The sequence below is a fragment of the Chelonoidis abingdonii genome, chromosome 1 (assembly GCF_003597395.2).
Source record: "Chelonoidis abingdonii isolate Lonesome George chromosome 1, CheloAbing_2.0, whole genome shotgun sequence".
NCBI lineage: Eukaryota > Metazoa > Chordata > Testudines > Testudinidae > Chelonoidis > Chelonoidis abingdonii.
In genome coordinates this window covers 93288956-93311520 of record NC_133769.1, presented here as the reverse complement: position 1 = coordinate 93311520, position 22565 = coordinate 93288956, and the positions used below count along the sequence as shown (strand labels likewise).

At 42.7% G+C, this 22565-nt stretch overlaps 2 protein-coding genes across 2 annotated transcripts in view; both read left to right on the top strand.

The window, feature by feature from the left end:
* LOC116834992 (histone H2A type 2-C) overlaps nt 1-22565 on the top strand; it is a 299566-nt gene that overhangs the window by 62567 nt on the left and 214434 nt on the right. The window lies entirely within an intron of this gene.
* Nucleotides 19003-21855, top strand: LOC116834987 (histone H1.01-like). Its single transcript, XM_032797441.2, has one exon. It carries the CDS (start codon nt 19072-19074, stop codon nt 19723-19725), a length of 654 nt encoding a protein of 217 aa, XP_032653332.1. The 5' UTR covers nt 19003-19071; the 3' UTR covers nt 19726-21855.

Genomic DNA, 22565 nt, shown 5'->3' with positions numbered 1-22565 from the left:
CTAGATTAAAACATTTGGAGAGCCAGATGTGGCCCCTGGGCTGTAGTTTGCCCACACCTGATTTAGATGATTTTTCATATATGGCCCCAGCTTCTCACAGCATAGTTACAGCACTGTCTCTGCTTCTCCCCGAGAAAAACAACAGACAGACCAAGGAGAATTTTTTTTTTCCAATTTTGAAAAAGTTCTAGCCTTCTCATTGGCTCTTTTGGCCACATACGCACTCCCTTCCTTTTATATATTCAGGGAAACTTTTTAACCCTTTACAGGAAAAGCAAATAGCGAATAACTACTAAGAGGGATTTTATAGTTAACTGTCTGGCTAGGTGTCCATAAAATGGAGCTACCCCCACTTTCATTTATCACATGCCCCCCAGATCACAGACTGTGCTGGCCAGCCTGGTTTAGGTTGGGTACACATCGGCTGGGATTTCTTCCTGAAGGTTTAAGAAACAGAGTTAATAGGATACATGCACCTCTAATTTTACTACTAATTACATGAAGAACTAAACACTATTTTCCACATTTTAAGGACTACTACAACTTAGAAAACAGAAACATTTTTACCCCTCTGCTTCTGGGAAACCTTCCCAGGAGAGTGCATCAGCTATTTTGTTAGAAGCTCCTGAAATGTGTTGAATTTCAAAATCAAAATCTTGGAGAGCTAAACTCCACTGAAGAAGTTTTTTTGTTACTTTCTTAGACCGAGTGAAGCCACTTCAGTGCAGCATGGTCAGTCTGCAGATGGAACCACCTGTAGAGTGGTACAAATCGTTGATAATACCTGGCCAAGCCCAAGAAGTATTGGATCTGCTTTTTTGCCTTAGGACATGCCAGTTTTGGATAGCATCTACTTTAGCCTGTAAGGGGTTGATAGTTCCTTGCCCACCTGGTGTCCAAGGTACATTACTCTGTTTAGGCCTATTTGACATTTCTTGTCCTTAACGGTTAATCCTGCCTCCCTTATGCTCTTGAAGACAGCTCGGAGATGTTCCAGGTGTTCCGCCTATGAATCTGAGAATATGGCCACATTGTCAAGGTAGGTGACTGCAAATTCCCCAAATCCAGCCAGAAGGTTATCTACCAGTCTCTGGAAAGTGGCGGGTGCATTTCACAGTCTGAAAGGGAGCACATTAAGTTCATACGGCCCTACGTGGGTAATGAAGGCTGTCCTTTCCTTGGCTGGGTCATCTAGAGGCACTTGCCAGTACCCACTAGTTAAGTATAAGGTTGAGATGAACTGGGCATGTCCCAGTTTCTCCAATAGCTCATCTATGCATGGCATTGGATAGTTTTCTGGGCAAGTTACAGGATTTAGCTTATGGTAGTCCACACAAAAGTGAATGTCCCCATCATGTTTGAGAACTATAATCACCGGAGATGCCGATGCACTCTCAGAGGAGCGGATTACTCCTATCTGTAACATGTCCTTGATCTCCCTTTCTATTGCGGTTTTAGCTTGTGGAACCATCCAATAGGGTTGGGCTCTAACTGGGCGAGCATCACCTGTGTCAGTGAAGTGATATGACTGTTCTGTCTGTCCTGGGTGGCTGAAAACATTGGTGCAGAGCTGGTGCACAGCTCCTGGATTTGCTGTCACTGCTTATGCTCAAGGGTTATGGAAAAGCCCACCTCTTCTACATCACCTTTGCTTTTTCCTTCATAGTAGACTCCTTCAGGTCACTTAGCATCATCTCTCTCTTGGGCTGTAAATGGAGAACCTTGATTTCTCAGGAATAAAAGGGCTTTAGAGAATTAACACTTTAGGTTTAATACTTTAGGTTTTAGGGTAGTGTCTGGGAACGCTATGAGGTATTTAACAGCTCCCAGGTGCTCTTGGACCATAACTGGCCATTCCCACTATTCTTTCATCTTATTGGCCTGGAGCGCTTTCAGGACCATGACTTAGTCACCTACTCTGAAGGAACGCTCTCTGTCATGTTTATCATACCTGGCCTTTTGCTCTTGTTGAGCATCCTGTAGGTTTTCGCGAACAAGGGTTAGGTGATTTGCAGGTTGATTATAAAGTCCAAAATGTTAGTTCATGGAGAAGATGTAACCCCCTCCCATTGCTGCTTGACCAGCTGTAATGGCCCCTTAATTTTGTGGCCATAAACGAGTTCAAGGGTGAAAATCCCAAACTGGGATGTAGTACAGCCCTGTAGGCAAAGAGCAACTGCTGCAACACTAGGTCCCAATCATTGGAGTGCTCATTCATTAATTTACATATCATGGCCCCCAAATTCCCATTAAACTTCTCCACTAGGCCATTTGTTTGATGGTGGTAAGGGGTGGCAATCAAATGATTCACCCCATGAGCTTCCCAAAGAAGTTTCGTGGTCCCTGTCAAAAGTTTGTTCCCGAATCCATAAGGATGTCTGAGGGCCAACCTACCCCGACAGAAATGTCTGCCAGTGCCTGGCTCACAATTTTAGCCCTGATGTTGCTTAGAGCTACTGCTTTGCCATCAGGTGGCAAAATCCATGAAAGTCAGTGTCACGGAGTGTGGGAGAGTCAGGGTCCTGCACCCCCACTTCCTTTGATTCACCATGACTCGCAGTCAGACAGAAGTTTGGAAGTTTTATTGGAGAACAGGAACACAGTCCCAAACAGAGCTTGTAGGTACAAGAAGGACCTCTCAATCAAATCCTTCTGGGTGGCAGAGACTTAGACCCCAGTCCTGGGGCTCCCTCTGTTTCCCCAGTCAGCTCCATACTGAAACCTCCTCCAGCCATCTCACACCCCCTTCCCCTGGTTCCTCCTCCAGCCTTTGTCCAGTTTCCTGGGCAGGTGTCACCTGGCCTCAACCCCCCTCCTGGGCTCTTATGTTACATGCTTAGGTATCTTCCTTCAAGGAAAGTCTCTCATCCCACACACAGTCCTAGTAAAACTCCCCTGCAACATTCCCAGGTCAATACTCCCCACTCCCTGTTGCATCACAGTCAGTATATATAGCTTTCCTCTGGATGTCTTCTTAGTGAAAAGACCCAGAATATCCACAGCTACATGCTGAAATGTAACCTCAATTATGGGGAGTGGCTGGAGGGGACTTGACCTGGTCTTGGGGCTTTCCCACCTTCTGGCACACCTCACAAGACTGGACATAAACAGAAAAATTCTTGCCCATTCCCTCCCAGTGGAATGACTTCCCCAAATAGTCCTTGGTCCTGTTCACCCCCGGTGTGGCCACTAGGGTGATCATGGGCTATGCTCAAGAGCTTTTCCCTATACTTAGTTGGAACTACCAACTGTCTCTGAGGATGACAGTTCTCCTTGTGCCCAACAGAAAGGGTTTCCTTGTTTAAGAGTCCTCCTTCTACAACAAACTTGGACCTATTGGAAGAGCTGAGAGGTGGTGGGTTGCTCTGTGCCTCTGTCCAAGCTCCCTTGATGCTTTCATCTGCTTCCTGCTCTGCCTGGAACTGCTCCCTTGATGCTGGAGACATTAGTTCCTTGCTGGGTTGTGGACTTGGGCTTGGTCCCACTGGAAGCAATGCAGGTGATAGGGGTGTCTCCGTTGACTGTGAACCACTCCAGTTGAGCTTCTTGTGCCGGTTTAGCTGCTGCTGCAGGTGCTGGCTCTGTGGCGCTGGCAGTGGCTCCTCGGCTCTGGTGAGGTTGCAAGTATGGGCTCTGGTGTTGAGTGCTCCACCACTTCTGATCCTTGGGCTGGTTCTGGCAGAGTCCCAGGCAAAGGATTTACAGCTACTGCCATAGAATCTGGTCTGGGGTTTGTTTTCACCACCTCTGGCTGGGTTCCTGGGCCTGTGGTATCAGGGGACACAGACTCGGTTTTTGTAGGAGGCTCAGAAATGGGGTTAGGTTTAGAGGCCTGTTTAGCCTGGCTGCGGATGACCATCTCCACCCTTTTTATAAGCCTCACATTGTTGGCTAAGTCTTCTCCCAGCAGCATGGGAATGGAATAATCATCATAGACTGCAAAAGTCCATATTTCTGACCAGCCCTTGTACTGGACAGCAGGGCTGCCCAGCGGATTCAGGGGGTCTGGGGCAAAGCAATTTCAGGTCCCCTTCCATAAAAAAAGAGTTGCAATACTATAGAATACTATATTCTTGTGAGGGCCCCTGTGAGGCCCGGGGCCTAGGGCAAATTGCCCCACTTGCTCCCCCCTCTGGGCAGCCCTGCTGAACAGGCAACCTGGCTGTAGACAAGTTAAAAGAGTTGGCTTCAAGGGGTTGCTCCATCACTTAAGGTTCTGGATTGATGAATTTGGGGTCTACCAGGGCTTGGTGGATAGCTGACACCTGTGCTCTAGTGTCATAGAAGATTAAAGTTGGAAGGGACCTCAGAAGGTCATGTAGTCTAACCCCCTGCTCAAAGCAGGACTAATCCCCAGACAGATTTTTACCCCAGTTCCCTAAATGGCCCCCTCAAGGATTGAACTCACATTGGCTTAGCAGGCCAATGCTCAAACCACTGAGCTATCTCCTCTCCACACAGTAATCTTCCTCCCTCCTACACTCACAGTTTCTCTTAGCTCTGGGGGGATTTGTGAGGCATCTGGGTCTGAAGGCTCTTGTTGGGACCACGGGATGATGAGTTGCAGTTGGCTGGTGCTTTTGGGGTAGCTGGTGTTCACATGCCCCAGCCCATTACATTTGAAGCATTGACTAGTTGATTGTGTGCTGGGGTGAAGTGGGTGGTTGGCGAGTAGGATGTTGGGATGAGAGGGCATCTGGATTTCCCTGGCTGTGTGGAGGGCTCCTCCTTGTGAGGTGGGGCCTTGGGCTGACTCCGATGGTGAGGTGTTGTCTTGGGTTGCCCCTTCTGGTATGTGCACCAACTGCTACTAGCTTTCTTCTTCCCTGCAACCTCCTCCCATTTGGCTCTGATCTCCCCCGCTTCGATTACAGTTTTGGGCTTCTCATATAGGATGTACCTTTCTATTTCCTCAGGAACACCCTCTAAGAACTGCTCCATTTGTCTGGTTTCCACCTTAGGCCTCTGAATCACTGACAGGCATGCTCAGGTGTTAGCCCCGTCCTAATTTTGGCCTTTTGTTTAAAAAGTTTGTACTCGTTCATGTGTTCTTTAGGCATTTCAGCTGCCAACTCTGCTAAGGGTTCACTGAGTTGTGGTATCAGCTCCACCATATATTGGTCTGGAGGGAGGCTGTAGCCAAGGCAGGCCCTTTCAAAATTTTCTGAGAAGGCCTCTGTATCATCGCCTACCTTGTATGTGGGGAATTTCTTGGAATGGGGACCAATACCTGGAGAATGACTGTTAGGGCTACCTGGTTGACCCAGCTTAGGATCTTGAGTGGGAGAGGGCTGACCATTCCCTCCTGGGAAGTCTACGGTCTCCCATCCCCTCCCTGCATTTCTGTCATGGAGCTGGATGTCTGGCCTTGAACTGGGTCTGTCTTCTCCGTGGCATGCCACTTTGAGAAAACTGGTTGCTCTAGTATTTGGGTGTCCAACTGGAACCTCATGCACAGGGCTGCCCTACTCTAGACTAGCTATTTCGTTGCCATGAAGCTAGAAAAAAAATAATAAACTGCTTGCTGGACTCCCTGGTTTGGCAGACTGAACCCTTTTCATGCCTGTTCCCCCTCAGGCAGCAAAGAAAGAAAGAAAGAAAGAAAGAAAACTCTCTGAATTTGCAGGCTGCCAAAAGGAAAAATGTGTCCTTTTAAAATCCCAAGGTCTGTGCTTCTGGTTCAAAGTGATCCCACCACTCTGCCACCATGTCAAGGCTGATTCCCTTTGTTGGTACTTTGAGTGCAGAAGGTGGAGGCCTGCAAGGATTCTAAAAATTAACACTGGCCACTCCAGGCTTGTATTAAACTCCCAAGGTTACAGCTTTTCTCTGACCTTGGATGGGTAGATGCTGTCACCACCCAAGTGCAAAAAACCCTTTGAAATACCAGGAAGGTGCACTTGGGAATTCCTTCCTGTGGGGTACCTCAAGTTCTTTCACCCACCTCCAGGGAAGAGCTGAGAAAGAAAACAAAAGAAATCAGCTTTTGCCACTAGCTAATTAAACAACATGTGCACAAATGTCTTAGGACACAAAATCCAATCCCGTTCTTAAAAAAAATATTAAATTTTATTAAAAAAAAAAAAACAAAAAAAGAAAGAAATGCATTTGAAAATTCAGGCTATTGCTAGATTAAAAAACTAACACAAAAATTAAGGATCAAGAATAACTTTTTGAGGTCCAGCTTAAAGGTTATAAGTAAAACAAAAGCATTTGGGGTTAGCACAGAGGAGTCCACAATCCATAAAGCAATAAAAAGAAATAAACCTAATCACGTCTCCCTAGACATTTCCTGATCTACCTACATATCTAGGGGTTTCAAGTAAGTAGTTTCTAGGTATGATTTAGATGATTTTTCATACTTGGCCCCAAGCTTCTTACAACATAGTTCCAGCCCTGTTTCTGCTTTTCCCTGAGAACAGCAACAGACAGACCCAGGGGAAGGTGTTTTTTTTTTCCCTCTCCCCATTTTATAAAATTCAAGCCTTCCCATTGGCTCTTTTGGTCAGGTGCCCACTCCCTTCCTTTTATCTATGCAGGGAGACTTTTTAACCCTTTACAGGTAAAGCAAGTAGAGAACAACTACTAAGAAGGATTTTATAGCTAACTGGCTGGCTGGGTGTTCATAAAAGGGAGCCACCCCGCTCTCTTTTATTTATCACATCAACTCTGTTTTTCACCCCCACTTCTCCCCTTGGAAGCCCTTTCCACAATTTCACACCTCTGATGGTTCGAAACCTTCATCTAATTTAAAGCCTAATCTTGTTGATGACCAGTTTGTATACATTTGTTCTTGTGTCCACATTGGTAATTAACTTCAACAACTCCTCTTCCTCCCTGGTATTTATCCCTCTGATCTATTTATAGAGAGCAATCATATCTCCCCTTAGCCTTGTTTTGGTTAGGCTAAACAAGCCAAGCTCTTTGAGTCTCCTCTCATAAGGTAGTTTTCCCATTCCTGGGATCTAAGGTGCAGTTGCCCTGAGTTGAATGATTGGTCTTTGGGACTGGGAGCAACCCAAATATTGTGATTTTTGGTGGAAGGGAGCATCTATCAGAAAAGCAAGCTGAACTGGGTGGCAAGATAGACCTCAATATGCAAGGAACCATCTGTGACTCCATGGTTAGGCTGTTATAACACAGGAGGAGTTCACTCTTGATTCTTGTGTAATGAACCGGCCTTTGGCGGGACACTACTGAGAGTATCAGTTCAGGACAAATTGCTTAGAGCAGGGCAGTCATAGCACAAGGCTGGAGTACCTCCACTACTGAGGAACACCAAACCAGCCAAAGAGGACTTTGGTTTGACCCCACTGACTAACCAGAAGTCATATAAACAATTCCCTCAGACACTTCAGTTTCCAAGTATCACCACCAGTGCCACTCGCTATGGGGATGAATGGTTATGAAAACTAATACCCTAGCAAAAGAAAAAAGTTCTCTTGATCCCAAAGGACCAAGCCCCAGACCCAGGTCTATATACCAGTTAGAACTTACCCACAAATCACTCTGTTGTCAATCCTTTAGAATCTAAAATCTAAAAGTTTACTCATAAAAAGAAAGAAATATAGATAAGAGTTAAAATTGGTTAAATAGAATTAATTGCATACAGTAGTGGCAAAGTTCTTGTTTCTGGCTTGTAGCAGACTCAGATCAAGTCTCTGGAGTACATCCATGGCTTGGATGGATCATTCAGTCCTTTGTTTCAGAGCTTCACTGTAGAAAGTTTCTTTAGAGATAAGAAGCAGGATTGAAGACACAATGGAGAAGATGCAGCTGCCTTTTACAGTCTTTTGTCATGCGGCCTGTGCTTCCTTTGTTCCAAACACAAGCTCCCAACACATGACTTGAAAGCCTTAGAATCCTGTCCATAGGCATGTCCCTGCATGTCTTGCTGAGTCATAAGATGTATCTGCCTTCTCTCAATGGGTGAATTGTATAGCTGATGGTCCTCGATGGGCCATCAAGCAGGTCAGGCAGTGCTGATGCCAAATTGTCTGGGGTGTCACCCAGAAGCATAGCACAAGTTTGAAATACAGACAGTATAGAGCCAATACTTATAACTTTAAATAAAAAAAAAAGATACATGCATAGAGATGGCATAATCATAACACACATATCATATCCTTTCCATAGACACCTTACTTGACCTCCTTTGTACAAGATTTGGTGCCTCTATAGGACCTTGGTTGCAACAATGATCTATACAGTCACAGTTCATGTCAATAACGCCACAACTTGGTTAGTGAAATCTATGTATAAAACGTACATACAGTTTAGGGTGTGTACTGTACTTCTTAACATTCTGCCCGGAGGCTAGTACTAGACTATAGAATTCACTTCCACAAGAGATAAAAACAGCCATGGAACCTCGCTGCTTTCAGAATTAAAGGCAAAACTAATTTCTTCTCTCAATAAATGATATATATACCCACAAGATCAAGCAACAAAATCCCTGCTTAGAACAAAAATAGCAAGGGTTTTTTTTAGAAGATGATGCAGTTTTTCTTTTCACATGGACCTGACATGCAAGTTTCCCCATCATGTTGGTAAAGCTAGACCCCTCAATTTGACTATGTAAAGGATGGTTGTCTATAGGAGCTGGATCAAAATTCTTCGGCTCTGAGGTTAATTGCTGTAAATTGTACTTGCCAGCAACCTTCAGCAATACCTCAGGAATGAATCCTCAAATTCATATGCACATTTTGATTCTAAATGTTTGTGGTTTTAAAATAAAAGTTGGAGGATACAGTCTGACAATTTCATGTAATATATTGTATAGTATGTATTAATAGGGCAACGGTACATTGTAATCAAAAGGAGTTGTGGACGTTAATGGATGCAGGGTTTTGACTGGACATCCCTCTTTTTAGTAAAATAAATTACTTTGGTTTTTACAAGAAGAAACACATATAGAGAGACCAGATGTTTTTAAAGGGATAGTCCCATTTCTTTGGACTTTTTCTTATATTGACGCCTGTTACTCTCATCCCCTGTCCTGTTTTTTCACAGTTGCTATCTGTTAAACCTAAACATATGAAATGTTTCCATAAATTATATTTCATAGAAATGAAACAAAAATGCAAACTTTGTTTTCTCACTTAACTGTTTAGATAATTGTTATGGTTCCTATTTCACTTTTATTTGAAAACCACATACTTGAACTACAGAACTACTTCTCCAGTAATGTAAGTGCCTTTGCTATTGAGGGAACCCCTATTAAATGTGACCTTTCCCTTCTCTAGTACATTCCCAGTTAATTTCTTCAGGAAATGAGTCTGTCCATTTCTCTGCCCAGCAAAACTGTGAATGTGGACCCCTGTCATGAGGTGAGGAAAAGATGTAGGTTGTTAAATGCTTTCCATTCCCTTTGGAGCCCACAAATGCGCCTCATATGTAACTACCTAGGCGAGGACTCTGCTGGGTTCTGCAGGTGAATCTGAGGACAGAAGGCACTCAGGTATCATGTAATGGGTGCCAAAACAGACAGAGGTGAAACCCAGAGAACAGCCATATCGTGTGCTAGGCTTAAGGTTTACAATTCTCCAGGATTATCCTAGAGTCTCCAGGAATTAAAGATTAATCTTAAAATTAAAGACTATATCATGTGATGAAACTTCCAGGAATATGTCCAATCAAAAGTGGCAACCTGAGCTATGCCTCCCTCCAGAACTGGCAGACATGCTGCTAAAGATGCACTGTGCATCTGCACCACACTTGTGTTAGGAAAGGTTGTGCAGATATCAGGATGATAGCCAATGGGAAGTTGAGTACTTTAGGAGCCATACTGTAAAGGATAGGAGGGACCAGAAGAGCCCTCAAAACTTATGCCCTGGCATCCAAAGGATAACACATTCCCTTCCCCACAACTCCCTAAAATGCATTATTTGGAAGGTTGCAGCCAAACTCTTCACCAAGGAGAGGATTATTCAGAAGCTTGATAAATTTCCTGGGTGCTTTGTCCTCATCCCATGAAGAGATTTGTCACTGACAGTGAATGGTCTAATGTACAACTTTACACTGTACATCCTGGTTTTTAATTTTGTCAACCCATTGTTCATTGCCTGTACAAAGTTGCATTTTGTGTCTAGTGTCTAAACTAGAGAATAATATAATTTTTCAATTACTTTCTTTAAAAACATCAAACTGCATGAAAAGAGCTAGTCTCTTTCTTGTCTCTGGTGAGCCTTTGCTTTCCGTCTTTTATGTATTGCACTTATACCAGGCTGTTAATTAAAGGGTCAGTAATGGTTTCCTGATGGTTACAAACCTATCTGGAGTTGTCACCCTATTGGGAATATTTGGCCTGTGCTGAAGGAGATCTGTGAAGGGACAAGAAACGTTAATCTTCAGATTAGAATAAGAACACATTATTAATGCAGCCTTGTCTTCTGCCTTTGTCACCAGAAGCCATTCCTATAATCTTAGAAATAGGAATGAGGTATCAACATTTTAATTCTTCTGATTTTCTGTGAAAGATAACAAGAAATAAACTATGTCTCTCTCATCTTGTATGTGGATTGTCTGGGATATTCCCAGTTGCCCCGATATGTAGAGGAAGTTCAAAGGCCTGTAATCCAAAACAGAGCAGTCAGATTCTGAGTCCCTATTCTTTTTAATAAAGGCGCAGCACAGCAGGGTATAAATTGGTTGTCTTTGCAGTAGTGCACACCCTGCAGACCTGATGATGCTGAGTCACTTATGTAATTTTCAGCCCATTGTACAAAGCCAAAGCTAAACCAAGGACTTTGTAAACCCGCTCCTCTGATATATAATTCAGAGCAGCTCAAGAGTGAGCTTTCTTCCTCTTGTCCTTCACTACTCTTGAATAACTTCCCACTCTAAGTCTGTGGAGTATATTCTATTCCATTACACACAGAAAAGCTATATTAAAAATACATTTATTAAGGTGGCAGTGTCATTCAAAAGTTAGAAAATGCAGGAATTAAGGCTGCTTGTGAACTTCAGTTCAGCTCGCTCATCCTTGTGCACATTTGTATAATTTAGGCTCTAATGGCAATTCATGATTGCATATTATTTTTTTTTCTATGCTATTCCTGCCTCATTCACTACACAGAATGGACAATGTTCACTTAGAGCAAATCTACACTTAAAATGTATTACATTACACTACAGCTGTGCTGCTGGAGTGCTTTCATGAAGATGCTCTAAGCAGACCAGAGAGAACTCTCCCATCAGTGTAGTTAATCCACCCTCTTGAGGGAGAAGCTATCAGCAGAAGAATGTCTTCTGCCCACATAATACTGTCAGCGTGGGGTTGGGGTTGGGGTTAGGTCGGTATAACGACATCGCCGTGGGGTGTGGGTTTTTTCACAGCCCTGAGTGACATAGGTATACAGGTACTGATGCAGGTCTGTAGTGTAGACCAGACTTTAGTGAGCAGCTAGCCAACATTTTGTTTTCACTTTGTTCTTCAGTATGTGACTCCATGCCTTATTTCTTGTGTACAATTGAAGCCCTGTTTTAAAGAGAGAATTATGAATTGTCTTGTGGGCTTTTCTAAAGCGTACCTTCCTATAACATCTGAGTGCTTCACAGATATTAATGAATCCCTTTTCACAAAACCCCTGTGATGCGAGGGGATAGTATTCTTCCTATTTTACAGATAAGGAGGTGAGGCACAGAGAGATTAAGACCAAAAAGATCCACTAATTTTGGATGGCAAACTGGAGATTTCTAGGACCTGATTTTCCAGATTATTTAGCACTGTACAGCACTTTATACGTTCAAAGCACAACTCCTATTGGCTTCAATTGTTTGGCACTTTTATAAACCAGACCAGTGTAACAAGATGTATAAGAAAATGGGGAACACACAATTAGTGACAGTCTGTCATAAATGTTTGGTTTAAGTGACTTGACTAGGATCATATAGGAACACTGTGGCAGAGGCAGGAATAGCATTCTCCAAGGCAGCATCCTATTGCCTTCCCCATCAGACCTTCTTGCAATTCCCTGCCTTTTTCACTGCATACCTTCCAGCTTTTGCAACAAAAGAAGCAGGGGTCCTGCAGACAACAGTCTCTCCGGGAAGGTATGTCCTGTCCTGAATGAGGAAGGGGACCTATGGAAAAAGACTACGATAATGCATACTCCTGTGACCTAAGGAGCTAAATAGTATCCACACTGTGGTGGGTTTTCCATCACTAGCAATTTTTAAACAAAGATTGGCTATTTTTTCTAAAAGATATGCTTTAGTTCAAACAAGAATTATTTGGGGGCAGTTCTATGGCCTTTGTTATACATGTGGTCAGACTAGACAATCAAAATGGTCCCTACTTGGCTTAGAATCCAGGAATCTACAATGAAGCTGTGTTTCTAACCCAGAGAGTGATGTTACTCGTCACCCAGTAATTTCTGGTTGATTGAGAGTAAACAGTAAGTCTTCTCTCCCTCCACTGGTGAGTCTCCAGTCATTGCTCATTTCTTGGGCCTAGAACCAGTGTTAACCACCTGCATCAGCTCTGTGAATGCCACCAATAACCCTGATATTTTTTTTCCTTCTCTGTTGCACAATAAACTGTCCTCCAAGCAAACATCACATTCCCTGTTGTTGCAGTACTTCCTGCAGGTCTGCAAATATAGGAGAAATAAGTGTCCTATATTCGCAACGTTCCTGAGACAAGTACAGAGCTGTGCAGGCTCTATGCTTCTGTAGGAGATAGCAGGCATCAAAAAGTGCCACCCCAGCTTGTGGAATTTAGAACAAAAAAGGCCCAAAAATGATGGAATATGGATGGTATTATGGGAGGGACAAAGTTGCATGCTGGGATCTTGAGCCCTGGCTCTAAAGATCCCTAAGGGAGTCATTTTTATCCTGTAAGACACTGCAAATGTTTCCCAAAAGGCATCCTGCCGGATGGCGGCACATTGCACACCAGGATACCGATTCATGGTGCACTGCACTTTGCATTGACACAAGCACTCCTGGTGAGTACGTGCAATGCTGATGCAAGCAGCCCAGTATGTACACACATTACTAGTAATATACTAGCTTCGGTGACTGTAGGCTGACACAGCTTGCATCAGTCAAAATGTGGACATGGCCTACAAAAGTTAATTGTGATCAGATACTTAACACAGTTAATATTTGGCCTGTTCTACACTTAAAATTTAGATAAATATAGCTACATCACTCAGAGATGTGAAAAATTCACACTCCTGAGTGCTATAATTATGTCGACCTAACCCCTGCTGTAGATACAGGTAGGTTGATGGACATTTTTTTCTGTCAACTTAGCTTCCATTGCTCATGGGGGTGGAGTTCCTAACCCAATGGGAAAAAAAAAACAAAAAAAAACCCTGGTGCTGCTGTAGGATTTATCTACAGTACACCAAGAGGTTACAGTGGCTGTTGTAGCCCCCACAGTGTAGACAAACCCTTAACAAGGGGGAATCTTTGAGATTGTGTGTGAACATATCCTTTATTTAACATAACTGTCAGGGTAAATTAATCATAACTCCCCTTTTAAGAGAAAGGACTTGTGAACTTGCCAAGGAGTTTTTTGACTAAGTGGGTGGATGGGTTTTGCTGAGTATTGTTTTGGATAAGTTGGTGGGAGTGCGAGGGGAGAGAAAATACTCTGCAATTGAAACCTACTCCACACTTAACATTTAGGCTGACATAGCTACGGAACTCTGGGGTGTGAAAAAGCCACACCTCTGAATGCTGTAGATATGCTGACCAAACCACTGGTATAGATGCAGCTAAGTCACTAGAAGAATTTTTCTGTAGACCTATCTACTCTCACTCAGGGAGGTGGTGTTTCTAAAGAGAGAGAAAAAGCCCATCATCGCTGTAGTCTCTGCTATGCTATAGGATTATGACAGTATAGCTATGGCACCATAGCTATGCTTCTATAGTCCCCATAGTGTAGACATGGCTTGAGAGACAGACAGACATCTGGAACGAGCAACTGTAAGCAGTGTCTGACTCCGAAAGAAATCTGAGGAGAATTTTTTTGAGTCAGGGGTACAAGCTGAAAAGGATGTTGTCGGTGCTATAAGCAAAAGAAGCTGTTTTCCTGCTATTTGATCCCTTCTGTGTTCTGAGACACAGACATTTGTACATTCTTTGTAAACAAAGAAAACCGCAGCAAGTAAATACTTGAGTAACACCAATTTCTACTCCCAACTGGGACAATCTGCAAAGCCCAGAACTTTGATTAGCAGCTTGAATTCAAAAAGAGAAACAATATAGTTAGATGTATTCAAGTCAGTAAAGCTTGATAAAATTCATCCTGTGATACTTATTGAAATAGATGAAGCAATCTTGGAATCATTATTGATTGATCTTCAAGAATTCATAGAGGACAGATGAGTGCACAGAAGACTGGGAAAAGGACAAACACAGGACTCATCTTTAAAAAAGGAAAACAAAATGGACCCATGGGATTATAGACCAGTCAACCTGACTAGATACCTGGGAAGATATTGGAACAAATCTTTAAACAATCAGTTTCTATTCACCTAGAGGTTAATAGGGTGATAAATAATAGTCAGTATGAATTTGGAAAGAACAAATCATGCTAAACTAGCCTAATGTCCATCTTTAAATGGGTAACTGGCCTATCTTGATGCCTCTTGATTTTAGTAAGCCTTTTAACACTGTCTCGGATGACAATGTTATAAGTAAACTAAGGAAATATGGTCTAGATGAAATTACTATAAGGTGGGGCCACAAATGGTTGAAAAAAATATACTCCAAAAGTAGCTAGCAATGGTTGACTGTCAAACTTGTGCACTTTCCAATGCCCTGCTCTCGGCCATTCAGACCTTTCTGTCACTATATTCATAGTCAGTATAGTCATGTAACATATCCTTCTCGCTCTACTTCTTTCTTCTCCTATTCCGGGTCAGGGATTCAGTGGGCTTGAGGGGGGCACTGTTCTAGAGGTCAATGATAAAAACAGACAGATACATCATTAGAATTGCAGTTGTATCGGAAAGGGGAAAAATACGTCTCAGAACTCCCTTACATTGTTCCCATAAAAACCTTTAATAAAAACTGGTAATTGTCACATTAGCTTTGGAGCATCATGTTACAGCACCACTCTTCATCTTAAACCATGGTAAGTACAGACTACCATAGAGTTTAGATGCTGCAATGCTCTGCATACTGCCAACATTTTCACAGGTAACGGCGATTTTGGCTGATCTCTCACTCCTCAGGGTGACAAAGACCCAGAAAATGCAGCTTTTACTGACATCCCCAAGCTGCTGAGGCCTGCACGCTGCTAGCCTGTGTACTGCAATGGTGCCAGTGGAACTCATCACAGGATGGAGTGTGATTATCTCCTATCTCAGGGGAAGAAAGAAGGCTGGCATCCCTAGAAATGTTTGGGAGAGGACTGCAGAGTACCTGAGCCTCCATGAAAGTTTTATTGAGATTGTTCCACAGCATAAAAGGGCATCCGTGATCAACTAAAGTACTGCACGTGGGGAGAATTGTGGCCCCTCTTGCTTAACCCAACAAGTCTGATAGAGAGGAAAGCAAATGCCATCTCTACCTCATTCTTTTCCCTCTAATCACACCCAGGACAGTGATGTGTTGTGGCTGTGTAATTTGGACTGCTACATTAATCTTTTTGAATTCATTTCCTAACATGTAGTAGTTGAATGAAGAAGAAATCATATCTGCATTTCAAAGCATACACTTTAATTGTATCCCCAGTGCTGGTTTTGCAAGTAAAGTGAACAATCAAAAGTTACTGCCTTTGTTCTCTAAACTTGAGGACAGGATGGGCACCATATTTAAACAAGGAAGAAGGGTGGGGAAGTTGTGGGCACTGAAAAGAGAAACAAACATGCTTATAAGGAATAATGAAGTTATACTCTTACCTGAGCTTCTTTCCCTTCTTCATTGGGCCAATCTGCGCTTGCCTGCAGGGATTGGCTCGACTCCAGTAGAGTTTTGAAGAGTTCCCAGCTCGTCATATGTTTTTTGTCCCATCTGCTTCTCCCCACTCAGCCTTGCTATGCATTGCAGAGGTTAACATGCCCAGATCTCACAAATTGTACGCAGTCAGATTTGGGGTGCTAGTTGGGCTCCTGCCAAATATCGGATGCAATTCACTGTAAAAGTGGCAGGTTGACAGGACTGCCTCAGATTTATTGTGGCCCTCCCTTGCCTGCTGATACACCTACCAAAGTTCCTTGGCTTTCACCTAGCATCATTGTTCTGTCCCAGGTTTAGCATCCCATACACAATCTACACATAAAAACAACAAGGAGTCGAGTGGAACCTTAAAGACTAACAGATTTATTTGGGCATAAGCTTTTTTGGGTAAAAACCCTCACTTCTTCTTCTTTTTTACTCACCAAAGCTTATGCCCAAATAAACCTGTTAGTCTTTAAGGTGCCACCAGCCTCCTTGTTGTTTTTGTTGATACAGACTAACATGGCTACCCTCTGATATTAATCTACACTTAGATATCTATATTCCTTTGTCTGCTACTTAGCTATGCTTACACAGCCTCTTCTCCCCACAATCAGAGGAGAGCCATGACTTCTACCCTGCTCCAGGCAGGAGTTTGCTCAGTAGCTCTCTGTCTGCATTGAGCTGGCATGATTGGATTCTCACAAAGATGGGCTTGTAAGTGTGCTTGCCAAGATGGGCAACCAGGAAAAGGCATTTTAAAAAAAGAGAGTGGACACTGTCTTGTGGTGAGGTCAGAGTCATTGTGGGACAGCTGTTTGATGACTGTTAGACTCAATTGAGGTAGTGCAGTGTCTACACTACCACCTTGTTAATGGTAATTCATCAATTTATGGAACTGTATTGTACAGGAAGGGAGTGTTATTGTGTCAATATAATGGTGTGCCTACATCAGTAGCAGACAGATCTAGGTGTGAAAACATGCAACACTAAACTGAAACAAATGAACTTAGGAAGACATAACTTTATTTTGTAGACCAAAGGCTTGGATCTCATCAATTCTTTTCAGACAGGTTTAAATCAAGTCACTGGAGACCATGAATATGAGAAATATGAGCACAAATTACTTACAGGAGTAAATGGTTTATAATTTAGGTTTCCTGATTAATAAATTTACCTTCAATACACTGATTACTGGCTGCAGGTTTCACTCCTTCTGGGGTGATGAACCAGAGGGAAAAAGTCTGAGTGTCCATGTTAAGAACTTGGTGTAGTTGGATTTGAGGAGACAGGATCGGAAGGGCTGTTGAGGTCATCCTGCAAGGAGTAACTAGGTTGATGGAAGCCAGGCTCAGACCTTTATGCATGTGGGCTACCTACTGGTGTCAAGGCTGAGCCCACAGCAGCACAGCGACAGGCATTCAAAGTTACAAGTCAGGTAGTGACAGAACCCCTTACTGATCTGGGTGATCGCTGAAATGTCACAACTTCTCTCCTGTTAACCTGGGATTCAATGACATACACCTATTATTACTTCTAATGAATACTTTAAAGCCCTATCCACAGCATGACCCCTGTGTATGTTGGAAGGGGGTGAGGGCAGGAGAGAAGGAAGACCTCTTATATTTCCTAAATAATCAGTGGAGTTTCAGATTAGCAAATATTTGCTCACTGCCTGTTGCAGACAGGTCAGATATTATGTTTTTTATTTGTATTAATTATGTTTAAATATTATTATTATTGTACTATTATATTACATTCAATCTAAAATTGGGCTTCTTCACCGTTGTTTAGGAGCTGATTGTGGCCTAGTTTTCATCCAGTATAATCACAAGTAAGGCCTAAATTCCATTGCAGAATTGAAAGAAAAGCAATTTCCTCAATTGCTTGCAACTCTAAGGTAAATTATAAATAAATACATCTCTCCCACACCCCACCCGGAATTTGACATTGTCTTTGAAAAGAATTTTTGGAATGTTTTTTTAAACTGTTTTAATGCTCCCATCACTTTTAAAAGAACAAAAGAGTGAATCATCTTGTAGTAATGTTGCAAAACAGATTAAAAATCTCATTCAGTTCTTGATGCAATACAGATATGACTAAATCACACTGTTAACATTGATTTTCCTCACTACAGAAGCCATTTTCATATAATATATTTATGCTAAAGAAAAAAAAAACACTGATTGATCAGATTTTGATCTTTAATTCTCCATATGGTTTAGTTTTTTTACTGAAACATTGTTTCTGATTTTCTATGAGTTTTAACAGACTATAATGAAAAAAACACCCTAATAGTTCTTCTATTTTAAATTAAAGTTCAGAACACTACCATTTAAAAAACGGCCACTGCTTTTAATGAACAGAAGTGACTTTCTTGGAATAAAATTAAGTTAAAGAGCAATACAGTACATTTAATTTGAAATTTACAAAATAATAATGGCATCTTGTTAATCTTTTACTGAAATACCTAGAAAGATAAAATAGCACAACAACTTTTATATACAATTCCTGGAACATAAACATCCCTCCTGAGGTATTTGATCAGCTCTCTGTTGTTTTTATTAATGGAGTTTTTCAACAGAATTAAGTATTTTAAGGGGTAGAAGATTTGGTTAAGAGAGCCAATTCTTAATCCTTATTCAAAGCACAAGAATGAGCTTGTGTTACTTTCTTCTTTTTGAAATCATTTTACACTGACAATATTATATCAAATAACTGGCTTTATACCTTGATTTGGAGAAAACAGTCTAAAGAATGAGATATAATTGTAAATATGATTTTATTGACAGTGATATGGTTTTAATTTACAACGAAAAACAAAAGTTTCGCTCTTCAGAGGTCTCTCTAGCTCCAGGTCTAGGGGTTTATTGGTATTTTTTTAGCTCATCTTTAGTCTCTCCTATGGGAAACTCTACTGAATGAAAATACCCTGTCTCCTCTTCACCAAGCTAAGAAATAGGGTGATTTGGTAATATATATTTTGCAAAAAGTACCCCTTTTTAACTCTGAAGAAACACAGAGAGGGGAGAAGAGACCTTTTTGCTTTCAGCTGGGCGGGCTCTTTAGTGCGCCAATCACAGAGCAGCTCCTTTCTATAAATAACAGCCGTCTGTGCTTCTCTGGGTCTAGTTTTTTTTTTTCTTTTCTGATTTTTGGAAAACGCTTATCAGTATGTCGGAAACGGCGCCTGTTGCAGCTCCTGCTGTTTCCGCTCCTGGGGCAAAAACCTCAGCAAAAAAACCGAAGAAGACAGCAGCTAGTTCTAAAGCTCGCAAGCCTCCAGGTCCTAGCGTGACCGAGCTAATCACCAAGGCTGTGTCCGCTTCTAAGGAGCGCAAAGGGGTCTCGTTGGCAGCTCTTAAGAAAGTTCTGGCCGCCGGAGGGTACGATGTGGAGAAAAGCAATAGCCGTATCAAGCTGGGGCTCAAGAGCCTAGTGAGCAAGGGCACCTTGGTGCAGACCAAAGGCACCGGCGCATCCGGCTCCTTTAAACTCAATAAGAAGCCTGGTGATACGAAAGAAAAGGCACCGAAAAAGAATCCAGCGGCAAAGCCTAAGAAATCAGCTGTCAAGAAACCCACTAGCGCCGCCAAGAAACCCAAAAAGGCTGTGGCTGTGAAAAAGAGCCCGAAAAAAGCCAAGAAACCGACAGCTGCTGCAGTTAAAAAACCGGCCAAGCGTCCGAAAAAGGTGAAAGCCGCCAAGCCTAAGAAGGCAGCCAAGAGCCCTGCTAAGGCCAAGGCGGCCAAGCCCAAAGCGGCCAAGCCCAAGGCGACGAAGGCTAAAGCCACGAAGGCTAAGAAGGCAGCGCCCAAGAAGAAGTAAAAGGGCTAGAAAGAAATTTGCCACGCAGAGAAATCCAACGGCTCTTTTAAGAGCCACCCACCCTCTCCCAGAGGAGCTGAAACACCAGGTCCACTTTAATAATTTGCTGCGTTTCATGAAGCGCATAACGTTCAGAAACGAGAGTAATAGAAAAGAGAGACATATAAAATTATAATCGTTTTCGAACATTTTCATTCTTCGCCCGCGACAAGAAATAGCATGGTATCAATTCTTGAAAGTGCCGGGCGCTGGTTCATTTATAGCTGGGGAGGGGGTATTAAAATCGATCCAGAGGATCGGCACAAATTTACGATAACTAGCTGCCAAATAGTTTTCCTCCCCTACCCCACCCAGCAGAGAGAAAAGAAAAAAACCGAGGGGAACGAGCTTTAGCAATCATACTGATTCTGTAAAGGGAGGGGAGGAAGGTGGCCATTTTTCGCACATCAGCTTCGGTCCAGACAGGATTTATTGTCTAGTAGGAGGGGCGAGTGAGGACACTGCGAGCACAAATTGCGTGACCTTGACACACACACACCACACTCTCTCTCTTACTTCTGCCTAGCTAGCAGTGGCGGGATCAGGATTAATCCCGTTGGTAGGTTTGAAAAGCCCGCGCTCTGCAAGGATTGGCCTGTGGCAACCCGTCCTCGCTTCTCTTATTGGGGGTTGTGAGAGTCACTATTAAATCCATAGTTTCCTATGTAAAATGGTGAGTTGTGTGTGGAATACAGTCAATTGACCAAGTGCAAAATACCTCACACGGGGATTTTTGTTTATTTTCAAATCAGATTCGCCGGGCATCTACTTGGAAACCTTTATTCTCTGAAATCAGAGCACTACTAATGGGGCAAGAGGGGGAGGAAGCATTTTTCATTTTATTCTCCCTTTTTCCTTGATTAATACCTGTTCTGTTCATACTCTCCTCCATCGCCACCTCTGCTTTCTATCCTTATTTCTGTCCTGGGCTGTGCTTTCAGTATTTTACCCAATTCTCTAGAAATCACATCCTTGCTGATGCTTCTCAGAATGACCTTCACCCGAATACATTAGGAATTCCCTAAGGATTGTGAGGGACATTTAGCTCTAGTGTAAACCTCTGCAAGTTGGTCCAACTGATACCAACCAGTTGAGATTGCTATCCCCTATATAGACCTGCCACTGGAGAAGAAGGAAACACATTTGTTCCAGAGGGTTTTACAGATATTTTCTTACAGCACAAGAATGTTGAGATTCAGGAATCCTAGGTTTTATTCCAGACTCTAGAGGGGAGTGTTTTCTATAGTTACAGAGCCTTCTGCCCCTTTCCATCTTCAGTGTGAGTCCTTCTATACAGACCTTTCTAACTTCTCTATGTCCTAGTCTTCCCCCTTCACCATCTCCTGTCTCCTGCTCCCTCACCAAGCTCTTCACCCCTCTGTATTCCAGTTAGAATATATGTTCCTTCATCCTGCCTGCATGGCAAAAGTGGGGGCATGCAAACTATAGAAAAGACATCTTCTTAGAGAGACAAGTGGCGTTCAACCATCCGAGATTGAGCAATTACAGGTCTGTGATGCCCTTAGATATCCAGGGCTGCACGTGCGCTACACTGACTGGCTCAGTGTGTGTCTACCCTGTGCTGACAGGTGCGGGTAACCCATTGAACCCCATTCGTGATGGGGATCGGGGATTGCAATTGCTCGGCGTTCAACTTCTTAGAGGGATAAGTGGCGTTCAGTCACCCGAGATTGAGCAATTGTAGAAAAGACAGTCTCCCTGCTTTAATTTCCAGTGCCTGAAACCACAGTGAACCTTGGTAGATGCCAGGAGTTTTTGCAGGGGAAGTTCTGCTCAACTGTCTGAGGAGAGACAATAGTAAGGGAAGCCAATCTTCAGACAATTTAGATGCCAAATGAAAAATGCTCTGCTGAACATGTATGGACTGAAGAGTTTTCAGAGGCTAATAACTTGGCCACACTGGGATAGATTTTCATGGGAATAACAAAAAGGATATTCCTGTCACTTTTGTGGTAAGTCTGCTTAATGTCAGCTATGTGCCTTAAAGCATAGAGAAGCCCGAGAGTCTCAAGACAACAACTGTGAGAACATTTTAATGTGGGCAATAAAATGTATTCCCCCCCAACCTGGTTCAATGGCTGAACTTTTTCTTTGTGGCAATTATATTCACGTCAGTGAGATTGCACTGGTGTAAACTATGAATGTTGTGATGTGTGTTAGATGCACTCTGCCAGCATTAAACAAGGTTTGGGGGTTGTCAAGCCTGTTATTATACATCCTTTTAACATTTTTTTAATTAAAGATACAGAAAAGGAAAAAGCAGTTCAAACACTGAAATGTAAAGTATTAAACAAGGCTTTAATTTTAACAATATTGTTTGTTCCCTTTCCCTTTAGCTGGAGAGAGTTTTAGAAGGAAAACCCTTGTGGTGATATCAAAGATGGTAATAAATCTCCTTTTGGGGAGAAGAGAAGAAGTTAGTTGACATGGGGTGGAGCTATTGTTGTTAAACCCAAATCCCATTTTGTCTGGAGCTGGTAGATGTGGCAATTATCAGAAGGGTAGCCATGTTAGTCTGGATCTGTGAAAAGCAACAAAGAGTCCTGTGGCACTTTATAGACTAACAAACGTATTGGAGCATAAGCTTTTGTGGGTGAATACCCACTTCGTCAGACACATATGGTGGAAATTTCCAGAGGCAGGTATAATACCACCACATGCGTCTGACGAAGTGGGTATTCACCGACGGAAGCTTATGCTCCAATACATCTGTTAGTCTATAAGGTGCCACAGGACTCTTTGCCACATCTATAAAAAGCAACAATGTTATCTGGGTTCCT

Excerpts from the sequence above, each read along its gene's own strand:
- LOC116834987 (XM_032797441.2), top strand. The coding sequence starts at position 19,072 with ATGTCGGAAACGGCGCCTGTTGCAGCTCCTGCTGTTTCCGCTCCTGGG.